Source organism: Lynx rufus, unplaced genomic scaffold (assembly GCF_022079265.1).
Source record: "Lynx rufus isolate CCGP_SWC_20201006 ecotype Redwood Valley unplaced genomic scaffold, mLynRuf1.p SCAF_21, whole genome shotgun sequence".
NCBI classification, from domain to species: Eukaryota; Metazoa; Chordata; class Mammalia; order Carnivora; family Felidae; genus Lynx; species Lynx rufus.
In genome coordinates this window covers 10,446,599-10,462,412 of record NW_025814836.1, presented here as the reverse complement: position 1 = coordinate 10,462,412, position 15,814 = coordinate 10,446,599, and the positions used below count along the sequence as shown (strand labels likewise).

General features: G+C 36.1%; 1 protein-coding gene across 5 annotated transcripts in view; it reads left to right on the top strand.

Annotated features, from left to right (window-relative positions):
• The window catches only part of MEF2A (myocyte enhancer factor 2A), a 164,521-nt gene that overhangs the window by 126,610 nt on the left and 22,097 nt on the right, over positions 1-15,814 (top strand). For 3 of the 5 annotated variants that reach the window (XR_006963389.1, XM_047086527.1, XM_047086526.1), the window contains 4 exons: positions 412-549; positions 2,979-3,198; positions 3,925-3,984; positions 14,784-14,971. Coding sequence is in view for 4 of the 5 variants with exons in the window: in XM_047086527.1 (XP_046942483.1) it covers positions 412-549; positions 2,979-3,198; positions 3,925-3,984; positions 14,784-14,971 (606 nt within the window). In the remaining variant the exon portion in view is untranslated. Of the gene's footprint in view, positions 1-214; positions 347-411; positions 550-2,978; positions 3,199-3,924; positions 3,985-14,783; positions 14,972-15,814 lie in introns of all 5 variants that reach the window. The other 2 variants (XM_047086529.1, XM_047086528.1) reach the window with 2 other exon arrangements.

Genomic DNA, 15,814 nt, shown 5'->3' with positions numbered 1-15,814 from the left:
TCTTTTTTTTCTTAATGTACAGCGGGAGCATTCATTTTGCTTATATCTAAGGTTTACCTTATTTGAAGGATTAGAGTATACATTTGTGATCATTTAAAACCATTTCAGTGGCTCTTGTAATAATTCATTCAGTCTGTGCTCTCTTAATAAATTTTACAAAAAACTCATGGCAAGTTAGTGTCATTTGTGTGTGAATTTTCCAATTGTATTTCAGACTTTAAGAAAGAAAGGCCTTAATGGTTGTGAGAGCCCTGATGCTGACGATTACTTTGAGCACAGTCCACTCTCGGAGGACAGATTCAGCAAACTAAATGAAGATAGTGATTTTATTTTCAAACGAGGCCCTGTAAGTACTTTTACTTTACCTCTACTTTTTATTTGTTGATCCTTTTTGTTAACTTCATTATATAGGCTCTGAACAAGAAGGAACACAGAGGGTGCGACAGCCCAGACCCTGATACTTCCTATGTGCTAACTCCACATACAGAAGAAAAATATAAAAAAATTAATGAGGAATTTGATAATATGATGCGGAATCATAAAATCGCAGTGAGTACGAAAGTATGGTTTGTGCTTTTATCTTGTGCATGAAGAGATTGGCCACAGTTCTTATTTATTTTCACAGTGGGTGATGACACCAGTAAGTAGAAGGAGAAGAAATTTCATTAATTTTTTTTGGTTTCATAGAACTTTAAAATAAATTGGTTATAGTCTTATAATAGTGCATGTTCAGGGTCTTTAAACATAGAAGTGAAGAGAAAACATCCTAATCCAAATTCTACTTCTTATCCCCTGTTCTAACTATCCCCTGCTCTCTCTTTGGGTAGAGCACCTAAACATCCTGCATTCCAGTTCTTTCATCTATAAAATGAATGAGTTGGTTTATGTAATTTAAAAGAAAAAAAATTTTTTTAATGTTTGTTTATTTTTGAGAGAGAGAGTGCGTGAGGGGGGCGAGGGGCAGAGAGAGAGAGAGGGAGACACAGAATCTGAAATAGGCTCCAGGCTCTGAGCTGTCAGCATAGAGCTTGATGTGGGTCTGGAACTCATGAACGGCGAGATCATGACCTGAGCCAAAGTCGAACGCTCAGCCGAGCCACCTAGGCACCCCAGGTTTACGTAATTTTTAAGGTCCCTTCTAGCTCTAAATTTCCATGATTTGTAAATACAAGGTGCATATAAGATTTCTCTTTCCCACTCATGACTTTTGAAAAATATTACATGTATTTTAAATCGATCTTGAGACTATAAAATCTGTAACAGATTTATTACAAATTTGGTGTTTCAGAATTATTTTGAATTATTTTGTATAGTTGATATAATAGTAGTAGCTTACCCTTTGGCTCTTTGTAATGTCCCAAAACTATTTAACAAAATCTGTCCAAACTCCTGGTCTTTCCTTATAGTGTACATATTGAGGAAGAAAGCCTTGGCTCAATTTTAATTTAAGGGAGCAATGTTTTTAAGCTGGTTGCAGAACAGATAGTTGGCTTAACATTTTTCTGTGCTCATGCATGTAACCATCATGGCAACCAGTACTTTTTGGAGTTCATGCTCCTTTGATAGTTCTTGAAAGAATTCTCATGGGAAGCTCATTGGGGAGAGCTGCTTAAGATAGCTATTCTGGATCTGATTTTCTAATGTTATATATGTATTTTAGGCTTCATGGGACAGATTGGTTCCAATGCTGATATTTATTTCGGAGTTACTTATTATCAGAGTTAATTCTCTTAAAAAGTATGCCTTAAAGTATACATCATGGATTATTTCTTCAAAGTAATCTTCTATTATAAGAAGCTCATGAAAAATAAGTTTAAGGAGGTATTTTTGTGCTGATACCATTTATTATTCTTAAAAAACAAAACAGCAAACAATTAAATCCCTTCTGGCCTCATATGGATGTTGGTGACTTTGTAGTTAATGTTAAGCTGCAAAAATATTGTGTAAATAAAATTGCTTTACCTTTGAAAAAAATTATCATATATCCATTGTTTTATATCAGTTAATGAATTATTATAACTACTATTGGAAATAAGCTACTATTGAATAGAGTACATAAACTATTTAAATTCTCCAACTTTGAATTAGCAGTGTTACCAGTCTTTGCAATTACTGTTTTAAAATATGGGGAGAGGAAACCTTTTTCCTTTCTCTATAATAGAGATATTATAAAGAGAACTGTTATTTTCATGGTTAACAAGTATACTGTATGTGATCTATGGAGGAAATGCCAGAAGAAATAGGAAATATTATTTTAAGGGGGTGTGTGGAATGTTTAGGAGGAAAAGAAGATAGCATTTATAATATTTGTAATTTAATCTTCATACAATTTAAAGATGATAGGTTGTCAGTAGTAATTTTCCTGTGTAGATTGTTTCTTTGCATTTTCATTATACTCAGATTGCATTGCGTTGTGTATATATAACTTGATTTTTTTTATTTTTCGTTTGTCCATTAAGACTGTCAGTCAATTAAATAAAACTAGGGCTTATTTATAATGTCCCACATTTGGTGTAATAAGTTCATAATATGTGTACATATTTTTCCCCTTTTGTTATACTTGTAGTTGCCTGATAGAAATGTAATGTTCCTAAACTGGTTTGCATTATTAAAGTGCTAATTTTATGCTTACTTGGTAACAGTGATATATTTTGTTATGTCTAAATTTGACAACACAACTTTAATATCAGTTTCTGACATTTAATTTTCATCTCTGAATATTTGAAATTATGTATGTATTAGCATATATGTATTCATATATAAATATTGAAATTGAAAAGGTTCATGTCAAACATACTTATGTTCAAATATAGTTCCAAAGAAAGCAGCTTGAATCTGCAAATTTAGTAGGAAACTATCCTCTTCCTCTAATTTTAATAACTAGAGTTACTTTATCACATGAAAGTTTGTAAGTTATTACATTTAATATAGATGAAAACAAAACTAACAGTTTTTTCTTCCTTGTTCTTTATTTACAGCCTGGTTTACCACCTCAAAACTTCTCAATGTCTGTCACAGTCCCTGTGACCAGCCCTAATGCTTTGTCCTATACTAACCCAGGGAGTTCACTTGTGTCCCCGTCTTTGGCAGCCAGCTCAACATTAGCCGATTCAAGCATGCTGTCTCCACCTCAAGCCACGTTACACAGAAATGTGTCCCCTGGAGTCCCTCAGAGACCACCAAGTACTGGCAGTGCAGGTATGTAGTAATACCCATTCTGCTGATTCTTTCACAAAAAGGGTGGTAAAATGAATTACTAACATAAGCAGTTTCTTATTTTGCTACTCGTAATTTTCTGTCTTTGATGAGCAAGAGTCACTGCTACATAATTGGCTCCATTTTAAAGAGTATTTTTGAAACTTTAATATGGGCTCTCTAACATCCTTTCAGGCACAGTGGAACGATACTACAGAATTTGCCGTCTAGAATTTTCCTTATTATAGGAAAGCCATACTTTGACAGGCAGAAAATTTAATTAGCATATCATGAGCAAAGACTTGAAGTTTGGGTGTGAGCCAGTCATGTTAAAAATACTGAGAATAGATCTACCTGATTGGAGTTAGAGTTCATTAATTCAGCAAAAATTTGCAGTGCATTTACTTCTTCACACTTTGCAATGCAGTGTCTCCTCTCCTTTAAATCCTAGATTGACTAGTACTCCATTAGCACTGCCCCATTCTCATCATTTTGCTATTTGATACTGATACAGGAAGGCATACACTTTAAGAGCTTGATAGGTGAGCTTACACACACACACACATACACACACATACACATATTTAACTACATCATATTGCACAGTAATGCCAAATTCAGACTAGGCTAGTTTTTGTTTTTTAGGAAAGGAGTGCAGGTTACTTCATTCAGATAAGGAGAACCAATTCATATTCATTCTTTGCCCTCTCTCTTCTCTAACGTTTTTAGGTGGGATGTTGAGCACTTCAGACCTCACAGTGCCAAATGGAGCCGGAAGCAGCCCAGTGGGTGCGTGAATTACTCCTGTTTTCACTTTGTAGGCATCTATCCTATGTGAGATGAAAGGAATATTGTACATCAAATAACGCCTTCTACCAAGTGAAGAGCTAAAAATGGGGTATATGATCAGAATAGACATGTCCCTTTGTAGACTTAATTGTCTTCTGAGGAGTACTTTTACTAATACTTAACATTTTTTAATAACAACCCTGCTGTATTCTTTATACCTTGGCCTCAAGTGCCTCCTTCATAGCAGATAGTGTTCTTTGCTAGAGACAAAATTGCCTTAATATAGTTTTTTCATCAAGCCAATTTCTTACACAGAGAAGCTTTCTGTATCATCTATTCTCACCAAACTTAGACTATTAGCAGACCGATACATCTTACAGTAAGTAGCATGAAATGTTTTTGGAGTGATTGCAGTACACAGAAGTGGTGGACCTAATTTTAGAGCTACAAAGAGAGTTGAGGAGTTTGTCTTTGAGGGATCTGTTTTGGTGGCCATGTGTAGAACATTCACATATTTTCACAGTTGCTGCCAAATTGGCTTTTTTGCTTTGGCATCCTTTCTAAAGATGACCAGCAAGTTTAAACACATTGTGAAGGTGTCACCCAACGTTGATGTGCCAGTAAAGATAGACTGTGAACTGAGCATTACAGAAATATGGTATGTATGTTAAAGAGTTAGAAGAATAACTGTATCCCTTTGGATAATCATCACATTAAGTGGTCTTGGTCTCTTAATCTGGGATAATGACAGTTGTCATCACTGTTATCTAAAAACAAGGGTGGGAACTTCTTCCCTGCTTTTAGGTATTGTGTGTCCCTGGAGACTTCTGAACATAGATCTCTTATCGGAAAGATCCCAATTGCATGTATTCAACCCATTCATTCTACAAAAATGTAAGGAGCTTCTGCCTCAAGAAAATTAATGGAGATCATTGAATAACTTAATTTAAAATGATGAGAAAAAACATATTGTTGAGATAAGTTACGAAACATACAGTCACCTAAAGTAGGAATAAGCGCCTAATTATGTCTGCCCCTATATTAATAGCTGTTTGAATGGAATTAAATATAAGACCCATTGTTGGATCTTTTTGAACAGATAATTCATTGTGGAAAAATTCATAAAGGTCTTAACAGTTATACATTAGGACTGCTATACTGGTACATGTATTTCCAGATATTTAGAGTTTATTTCAGTTCCATTTTAGTTATTTGCATGCCCATATACTCTTCGTGTTAAATTTTCCCATATGCTTTTATTCCCCCAAGATTTCCTTTCCCTTCTACTTCCTAGCCTGGTTAAGGCTGGAATCAAACATTTCTATTTCATTTAATGTTAATTTTAACTAGTTCTTGGTTTTATTTTCAAAATTCGTTTTATTTCATGGAGTTTACTCTTTGATGATTTCTAATGTGTTTTTGCATTGCCTTTACTTTTTTTTCATCCTCTGGCATTGTAAACACGGTTCTTCCTCCTGTCAAACAAGTGTTTCACTTCTCTCCTCATTTTTTTTCTTATACTTCCCACATTTCCTAAAGGCTTTTTCACTGTTTTTTTTCTTATCTGCATGCAACTATAAATCTTTTATTTATTTATTTTTTTTTTTTAATTTTTTTTTTTTTTTCAACATTTATTTACTTTTGGGACAGAGAGAGACAGAGCATGAACGGGGGAGGGGCAGAGAGACAGGGAGACACAGAATCGGAAACAGGCTTCAGGCTCTGAGCCATCAGCCCAGAGCCTGACGCGGGGCTCGAACTCCCAGACCGCGAGATCGTGACCTGGCTGAAGTCGGACGCTTAACCGACTGCGCCACCCAGGCGCCCCTGCATGCAACTATAAATCTAAACTTTGTCTCTGCTGCTCAGTTTTCTGTGTTCCCTTTGGTAATTTGAAACTCAGACTTTGTCATTGTCCTAATTTGACCTTCTGCATGTAACCCTGTTTCTTTTTTTTTTTTTTTTTCCATTCATTCTCTTTTTTTGTAAGCCTCCCCCACATCTGGACCCTCCTGTTTAGAGGGCTGCATGATCGCAGTCCTTAGATCATGGCACATCACCACTGGTTTATATGGAGCATCTCAATGTTATTTATTAATCCCTCTTACACCTGTGTTGCATTCCTGTTCCCTTCTTCCCCCATCATAGGCAACCACCTTAGTGTGCTAGTGTTAGTAGTGTTAATAATCAGGATTAGCAAACATGAATTTGTATTAACATTTAAAATTTAATTAAAATATTTTAAGTGCTTAGTGAGTTATTTAAAAGTCTGTTTCCATTATTACTTGTACACAGATAAATCCTGCTTCTTAGGACACACCTCAGCATCTCCTAACACATGAGATTGGCTATCTTGATTCTTCATTAGTTCCTACTCCTATACGCCTAGTTTTATATATATCAGGTGTAATTTTACTTATTCTACTTGTGTTTGGATTGTATTCTAAATGGCTTGTGTGTTATAACTGGTTTTTAATATATGCTACCTCAGAATTAGACTTAACTGAGGAGACCTCTTATGTCACTTAGTTTGGAGACCAGCTGGAAGTGGTTATTTCTGTGCAGTACTTGGAGCATACATGAGTTTAATGTGCTTCTTGCTATAAATTTTCCTATTAAAATAAATGGTCTTTCATAGGTATTTTAGGCATGGTATTTTGTGAGAGAGAGTCAGATAATACATTTTAGCTTATTTTCAACAATGGTGCCATTTTGGTTTAGTAGTTTGGAAAAATAGTTTAAACTCATTTTTTACCTAAATAAAGTCTTTATGAATGAAAAGATTAAACAGTTAAAATTTCCAGAGAAATGCAGAAGAAAAAATATTAAAAGATATGGGTATGGGTTTTTTTTTAATTTTTTAAAAAGTTTTATTTATTTTGAGAGAGAGAGAGCATGAGCAGGGGAAGGGCAGAGAGAGGGAGAGAGAAAAATCCCAAGCAGGCGCTACTGTCGAATCCCCCAACACAGGGCTCGAACTCACCAACCATGAGATGATCTGAGGTAAAATCAAGAGTCAGATGCTTAACTGACTGAGCCACCCAGGTGCCTCATGTTTTCTAATGTGTATTTTTCAAGGTATGTTTCTACATGTTTGATAAACCTTGTGCTAAATGAAATTAAACAACTTTCTTCTCTGTAGGACATTCAGAACCTTTAAAATGTTAATCTGTTTTGTGAGTCATTAAACTTAGTGTATAAATATGGTTACTCAAAGTGATTTCATAATCGAACCCTTCATTTTTTTTCCCTCATGAAAAAGCATCTTTCATAATTAGTGCCATATAAAACATTTTGGGAAATCTTGCTTCTGATCTTAATATACATAGAAAAGCATTTTTGAGTGTAAAGACTTCCATAAGTTGAAATTGAGGTTTAATAAAAGAAACAAGACTATCAGGCTTGTGCTGTGTTAATAGCAGAGCTGTTCATTGGGACCAGCCCTTGCACTGAAGACAGTTAGAAATGCTAGGGAAAACATTTTTAAAATCTGCATGAAGCATTTGAGAACTAACAAGATAGTGAAGCATTTCTGGCTCAAGATCCAGGGAATGACAGAGATTTCAGGAGGGTGAGCCCAAAATCTGTGACTACTTTTGCTCAGGTGGTATTTGCCACTTCCACAGTGGGGTGCTTCAGAAGCAGAGGATGACAGCCTGAGAAACCCAGAGGGACAGAGAGATCAAGGTTCAGGGTCCACAAAGAGTTGGGAGGGCCCAAATGTGTTCTTGTCCCCTTGTGTTGAGACCCCAAAAGGCGGGACCAGAGAAGTAGAGTGAATCAGAGTTTAACAATCCCTTGCGGTAGCTATGGCATCCCACTTTCTGAAGCTAGACTGTGGGCATCTATGCTTATAGTACAGGATAAACATTCTTTTCAATATCTGTGTTTTACATTAAAAAAAAATGTTGTTATACAAAAAATGAAGAATGACCACATGCTGGGCCGCAAAAACTCTCAGCAAATTTCAGAGAATTTAATCATATGGAGATAAATCTCTGGTGACAGAATAATTCAGCTAGCAACCAATATCCAAAGATGCTTGTTTAAAACAAATGTTCTATACATAACATGTATAATAGCTTACTGTGGCATTCCAGGCTTAGAGACTTGTAATGAGCCACTTCCAGATAGCTTCGCTTCACCTTTAAACTGTCACATTTTTACTGATCCTGTCATTTTCAAATGCATAATACTTTTATAGATGAGCCCTCCATTTGCCTTATTCTTATTTTAATTTTTGTTGAGTCTTCTGCTCTCCAGAAGATAGGATGCTTCGGGCCCGTGTCAGAGTGAAAGCAGAAGCATCCTTGAACTTTTTAATTTAAGCATTGAACAAACTCTGGATAGGGAAAGACATTAACCAGGAAACTAGAGGAAACCTAACCATGAAAGGAATCTTTGTTCATCAAAAACACCATGAAGAGAATGAAAAGGCAAGATAGAGTGGGAAAATATAGGGGTGTGTGTGTGTGTGTGTGTATAAAACAGAGGGCTTTTTATGAAGAATACTATAAGTCATCACGAAAAAGAAAATCTGATTTTTTAAAATGCGCACGAGAACACAAACATTTCACAAGAGAAGCTCTCCAGGTGTCTAGTAAAACATGTGACAAAATGCTCATAAGAACCAATTGAGGTCTTGCTGGCAGGGTGTTGGGTGGGGAGAAGGGCTAAAGGGGTGAGGGTCCTAAAGGAGTCAGACACTTGTTGGGATGAGCACTGAGTGTTATATTTAAGCGATGAATCACTGAATTCTATTCCTGAAATTATTATTACACTATATGTTAACTCACTTGGACTTAAATTTAAATAAATAAATAAAAAGATGCTTATTCTCAGTAACCAAGGAAATGCAAAACTAAAGCCACAGATAGCATTATACACCTAACAGAATGGCCTTGGAATAGGCAGATAATACCAAGTGTTGACAAGCTATGGAAAAATTCAAACTCATATGCTGATGATGGCAGTACAGATTGGTGCAGCCATTTTGACATTGTCTACTATAGGTGTAGATGTGTGTATTCTACAGTGAACCATTTTTACTCATCTTTATATGCTGTAGAGAAATGCATGGGTATACCATGAGCACCAAGAGAGATGTAAAGGAATGTGCGTGGTATTATTTGTTACAACCAACATCTAGAAATAATCCAAATTTGTACCAACAGTAGAACAAATAAATAAAGTGATAGTACATTTATATGAAGAAATACTATACTGCAACAAAAAGACATGACAGCAGTAATTAACAGTGTGGATGAATTTATCAAACTATTATTGAATGAGAGACAATAGATGCAAATACAAATTGGTTCCATTCAAATACAGTGTGAAAAGGAGGAGAGCAAAATTACAATGCTAAGGATGCATGTATAGATAGGTGGTAAAACTATAAAGAAAAACAAGTTACTGTAAAAATCACAATACTGGTTACTTTTTGGGTAGGTGGACAATAGTAATGTTTTGGGGGGCCCAATTATAGAGACTTTGGGGGTTTGGCAGTATTCTTTTTCCTGATCTAATGGGTACGTGGATGTTCACTTTATGATAAGTCCTTTTTTTTTTTAATATAATTTATCGTCAAATTGGCTTACATACAACACCTGGTGCTCATGCCAACAAGTGTCTCCTCAGTGCCCATCACCCATTTTCCCTCTCCCCTACACTCCCCCAGAAAAGTCCTTGATCTTTGAAGTTTTTGTTTTGTGCACCATTTTGTATAATGTGTTACATTAATACAAGTTTTTAAAATAAACATAATACATTTGATTTTAAAAAGGAATTATAAACCACCAATGTGGAGGCACTTTTAAAATTATGAGAGAATGTAATGTACATAGTTGTTATACTATTAATTCCAAAATCTAGAGAGAAAAAAATTGACACATACACACATTCATACTCTCAGAAAGACTCAGCAGTCTTTGAGTCTCTGGGTGTTATTGCCCACATGCAGCAGCTAGATGTGCAGCCCCATCTTGAGATCAGGAAGCAAGTCGGTGTAAGAGGACAGGCCAACAAGCCTAGGATGGCAGAGTGGAAAGCTGGAAAGTTCTAGGTCCGCTACATTGAGCTGCTAAAACCACTGAGCCTGCAACCACTTTACCCCCAGTCTTCTGTGATATAAAAATTTTCTCATTTCTTAAGAGAAAAAGTAAGGTAAAATACAAGTCAGAAGTAGGGGAATATTTAATAAGCAGATAAGCATTTATGTACCTAAATGAAAGAAAGAAACCACCTTCAATTTCAAAAATTGAAAGGATGTATCAGGAGATTTAAATAAAAATGGCAAAGAAAAACAACTTACTAATTGCCAACTATTACCACCTTTTTATTGTGACATGGAGAGCTGATGAAGGGATGTTGAAACTGATGATCTCATGTGCTTATGGCATTGTAGCAATCTTTCTAGAAAGATTTTGGCAAGGTGTTTCAGTAGTCATAAAAATGTTTATGCCTCTGAGCTCACTAATCCCATTTCTGGGTCTCTCCTAAAGAAATAAACTAGAATATACAAAGTTTCACTGCAACATTATTTAGAGTAGTGAACAATAGGAAGAAACCAACGTATTCTACAGTATGAAAATTATGTAGATTAAAATTTCAGCTGAATTCCTTTTGAGTTGTGATTTAAAACTGCAAAAAAAAAAAAAAACCATGCTTATGGAAAATTCAAAGGAAGGGAAATCCAAACTGATTATCATAGTTGTGTTGGGATGGTGGAAGTAGGAGTCTTCCCTCTCGTTTTCTACTTTATAAACTTTCTATGATGCTATATTGATACGGTATCTCCACAGTCATAAAACTTTTATTATAGTAAATGAATTAGAGTATTCATTTGTGTTTCCTTGTAACGTGATAATTTTTTGTCTTCAGGCTATGTCATTGTCTAAGTGAAACCAGTGTTGTCCATACTGTAAATTGTGGCCATCCTCCATAGTGGCAATCTGATTTGGCTTACTAGACATATTTCTCTGTGGAAAATTTACATTTAATACTTAGATAATTTGTAGTTCATATGACTTCAGGAACTCCTTTTAACTTTGGGCTTGTGTTTAAAGATCAAGTGTAGAATCAAGTCTCTGATTTCCAGCAGTTTTGCTTTGTAAAAACATTTTGAGAAAGAGAAAATATATATATACCAGACTAGTATATACAGGGGCTCAAGAAGCTCTTGGAATTGTTTAGGGGTGAGTGAAAGTAACATGTAACGGCTTGCAGAGTAGCAGAGGCAGCGGCAGTTAAAGAGAAGATGGATGAAGTGAAAAACATTGTAAAGCAAGAATAGCAGGGCTTGAGCCCTGTGAAAGTGGGATGGAAGTGACTGGGGATGGTGGTAGTACTGGAGTTTAAACAGGTTGTGTTAGAGATGACAGCAGCATATCTGGGGAAAAGGCCACCAGATGGTTGCATGTGAACTTGAAGTGAGATATAAAGCAGAAGCGCAGATGTAAGAGGTACACTGAGGCAGTGGTTAAAGCCGGGGGGTGCATGAAGTCTCTGAAGGAGGAGAAGCCTCTTTGGGGCTGTCCACATGGGATAGATTGAGAGGGAGAATACAGTATACAGGAAAAGAAGCAGCAGGATTTCATGAGCATTGTCTGTTGTAGATACGCGTTTCTAATGGACAGAATCCATGCTCTCTATCATACAGGAATTTCCACTGAATCAAGTAAATATGTCATCAGTTATTTTATTTTTGTCATCAATAATCTTGAAACTCATGGGCTTTTTTACTTTTAGAAACCTCATCAACTCATTCTTTATAAAAATACAATTTTACAGGCTTTTAAAATGCTTATTTACTGAATAATCAGCTGAAACTTTGTCAGGTTTTATGAAAATTTGTCAAATATGATAAAATCAGTTCTTGAACCTTGCTTTGAATGAGTTTTTCAGAATCTTTTGAGATTTTCAAAAGTCTTTGCATGTCAGTTCAGCTTCTGAATTTAATTCATAATAATAAGACATTAAAGGCATCACTGTCTACAATTTAGCCCTAAAAGAGTAGTATTAAGGACATGGAGTGCTTTCCAGCCACTTAATGCATTATGTCAGCTGATAAGATATTCTGAAATATGAGCCAGACTGATATAATTGAATGATATGCCTCAGAGCTATAGGACCGTAAGTGAAATTAGCTTTGTTAGGTTTCAAGAGGCATTGGTATGCAGTTTGCTCAAGAGCATTTGTATCATGTATTATGTCAGGGTGTAATTTACCTTAATACCTAAAAACACATTTTAATAATAATCACATTAAATTGGGTTTATCCATTTAGAATTGGTACTGCAGTTCTTAAATTTATAGACTATGTCAACATGAGTTATATCCTGAAGGTATTTGCCTTAAAAATCTATCTCAATGATATCTTCATTTTGTCATAAAAAGTGAATAGGAAGTAAGAAATATATTAAGAAAGCATATCGCTACACTTTACAAAATCACAAATAGTGCATGTAAGGTTATCATGTTTCAGGCTGGCAAGTTACCCAACACTTACATCATCCTGTAATAATTATCTGCTGCAGACTCTGACTTCACACTAAAAAATACCATGCTTTTAGATTCTCTTCACTCTGGGTTGCTATGGTATTATGTGTAGCTTTTCAGCACCATAGACTCCACATGGGAAGAGAGTATAGAGCTTCCTGATAATGCATTCTTCTAAATTATCCTCAAATCATCTCGTAATGTATTTGAGAAGAAATACTGCCTTACCCTTCAGATTTGAGTACAAATCAGGCAAATAAGAATCTTCTCAATGTTATCAAAGAGATTACAAATGTATATTTGTGCCTGTTAATTAAGAGAAACGTTAATCTGTACTTGTTAATCTAATATTCTGTTAGTTCCTATCACACCCTCTATTTTTGAACAATCTTTGATAAGCAGTTTTTATCCAGATGGCTTGTTTAGCAGTTACTTCTGCCCAGTGCATGGATGCGCTCCACTCCACAGGGGATGGCCTGGGGAGGAGATTGCTTAATAGCACTGCTTTCTGAAGCTTAGCAGAACGTAGGAATTGCTCTCTGGGGTGTGGAAAGGAGATTCGGCCCAGACTTAATACGTACTGCTTCAAGATAATGGAAATTGCCTCATAAGGTTAACTGAAATACCAGTCCCCACAGCAAAATTAAATCACATAAATGAATTAAAACTGGTGTCCCTTGGTAAAAGTGTCAGAGAAAGCAGGAGGAGTTGGGGGAGAGTGAGGTGTAGGGGAGAGGAAACACTGATCATCTGGAATCCTGACACGTTGAATGACAGCTGCTGCAGAGATAGACCAGTTCCCAAGGGCCATACCTCACCGCTGTTTTCTTTGTCCATTGAAAATGCACTGGTCAGGATTCAATAAAGTTGATCATACCACATTGTCAAACATCGATTTTTAGTTACTCATATAAATAATTCACCTAAATAACATGTTTTTCAAACTCTGAATATGTTATAAGCAGATATATCGAAGCATCCATTTTCTTCAGTTGTTTATCTTTAAGAACTTAATCCATCTCTTTCCAGTTATATTTTTAAAATTTTCGAATTCCCCTATCTTTTAATCAGTTGCCTCTATTCATTATAATACTATTGCTGAAAATATTTTATAATCCACCAACCGCTGTCTGGATTGTAAATGGCTTTAAATAATAGTTCTGTTCCATTCAAGAAACTTTTGTAGATTTAAAATGTTCTGATAACCCAATACAAATGCTCTTAAAGTGAAAAACATGTAATACATAATTGTTTTTCGTCATTAACTCATTGCAGTTCTTTGAGACCCATCATTTTACTTCTTGGCAACTCAGGATGCAGTTCCTTCTCTGTCAGCTTTTTCCTCATTCTGGCTTTCTTCTGAGTCTCAAAATGGCTGGAGAATAAAATGCTTCCTCCGTTGTCTTGGAGGAATGCAGGAGCTTCCCTCACCACCACAGAACAGCTTCTCTACTTAGGATCTGATTGGACATTCCTGGATCCCCTCACTGTGGTGAGGGAGGGAGAATGCCTCCATACTCACTGGCTTGGCTTGGACCTATTGCCAAGCAGTGATTGAAGTGGAGTCAGCCACTGAAACCACAAGGCTGTTACACAGGAGGCCTAGGATGACTGCGCTCTCCAGGAAAATAGGGATGACCTCTTACATTTGTCTTGTAGCTCAAATGATGCCCAAAAGGACTGTATATCTAGAACATACACCACAAGATATCCATTTCCTTATTTCCTCTAATAGAGTTCTTTTAGGGAAGTTGAAAAGCAGGAATAAGATGATTAAAGTCAGACAGACCACAGATATTTAATGAAGACCTTACCAGCAGCCAAAGAAATGGAGCAGGTAGCAGTAGAGCAATAAGGAACAAGTACTTGGTGAAAACAAAGCAGTAGAGCTGAGTGCTCAGGAAGCTGCAGTGAAGGAGTTGCCCTGGTCACTAGTTCAGGCCCTGAACTAGTAGGAGTGCCTCTGCCACAGGGATGAATGACTAGGCTGGTCTCAAGCAGTTTCTTAAAATAGCTCCGTTATCTCAGTCCCCAGTAGGAGATGCCTTGTGTTTTAAGTATCTCTCCCAGTAGGACCAAGCAGTAAGACTAAAAACAAGTGACATAAGTCTTCAGTTTTATATGTATTTCAGATTTGAGTTGATCTTTTTGCTTATTTGGGGGTTGATATTTTTGCTCCTAATGAGTTGTGTTATAAAATTTATTTGTAAAACCAGGACTAGGGAAAACTTGTTTCATATTTGTACCAGAGTATTTTGATGACTCTTTGCATGTTAATGAAGGATATTTCCTTTTTCCAGGGAATGGATTTGTAAACTCCAGAGCTTCTCCAAATTTGATTGGAACTACTGGTGCAAACAGTTTAGGCAAAGTCATGCCTACAAAGTCTCCCCCTCCTCCCGGTGGCGGCAATCTTGGAATGAACAGTCGAAAACCAGATCTTCGCGTTGTCATCCCTCCTTCAAGCAAGGGCATGATGCCTCCCCTGGTACATTAAATTTTTCTTCACCTTTATTCTTTGAGACACATTTTATACAGCCAGACTATGTTTTCCTTTGGAATTTTCTGTACTGCCATAGAATCTAGACCCTTTCCTAATGAATGTTTCTATTTGAAGTTAGCGTTTGAAGAGGCAAAGCTATTTTAAATACACAGAAATCAGATTATAGAAAAACAGGATGTAAATATGCCGAGTGGTTATTTAAAATTATAGCTAAATAAAGAGAGGCTGTTATGTGTAAGTTTAGTTTTACCAGGCAGGAACCTTTGCTCAGAGATCCCATCACCAAATTTATAAATTAAACCTGACTTAGGTGTTTCTTCTCTGTACTTTGCGTATTTTCAGTAATCAATTACACATGCTTTTCTGTAGGAGAAACACTAAACCAGGTTTTAGAAAATTCTACATACCAAAGAGAACCATTGCAGAATAGGGAACAGTGCATCAAAACTGAATGAGTTATTCTCCAAATAATTTTTGTTTATTCCTTCTCAGATCACCTTCCCATTTAATTCTGTAAAGAATACAGGTCTCTCCACCCCAGCCCTTAGCAACGTCTTCATAGTTCCAGCCTCATATGCTTTTTAATCCTATATTTATGAAGAAGAGTATATGTATCCCCTTTAGCCTCTTATAGAAAACAATTAGAATATGTTTTAAAACCATTCTTCGTATCACTGTTGTTTGACTAACAGTGTGATGTGCCAGGTGTCCTTTCTGCGGTGCAGCTGCTAAACTCACTATTTGATTTTTTTCGCTAAGTGAAAGTTGATGCTGTCAGGCTTTAGATCATAATTCTATGTATGTATGATGCTTTGTAGATTCCCAAAC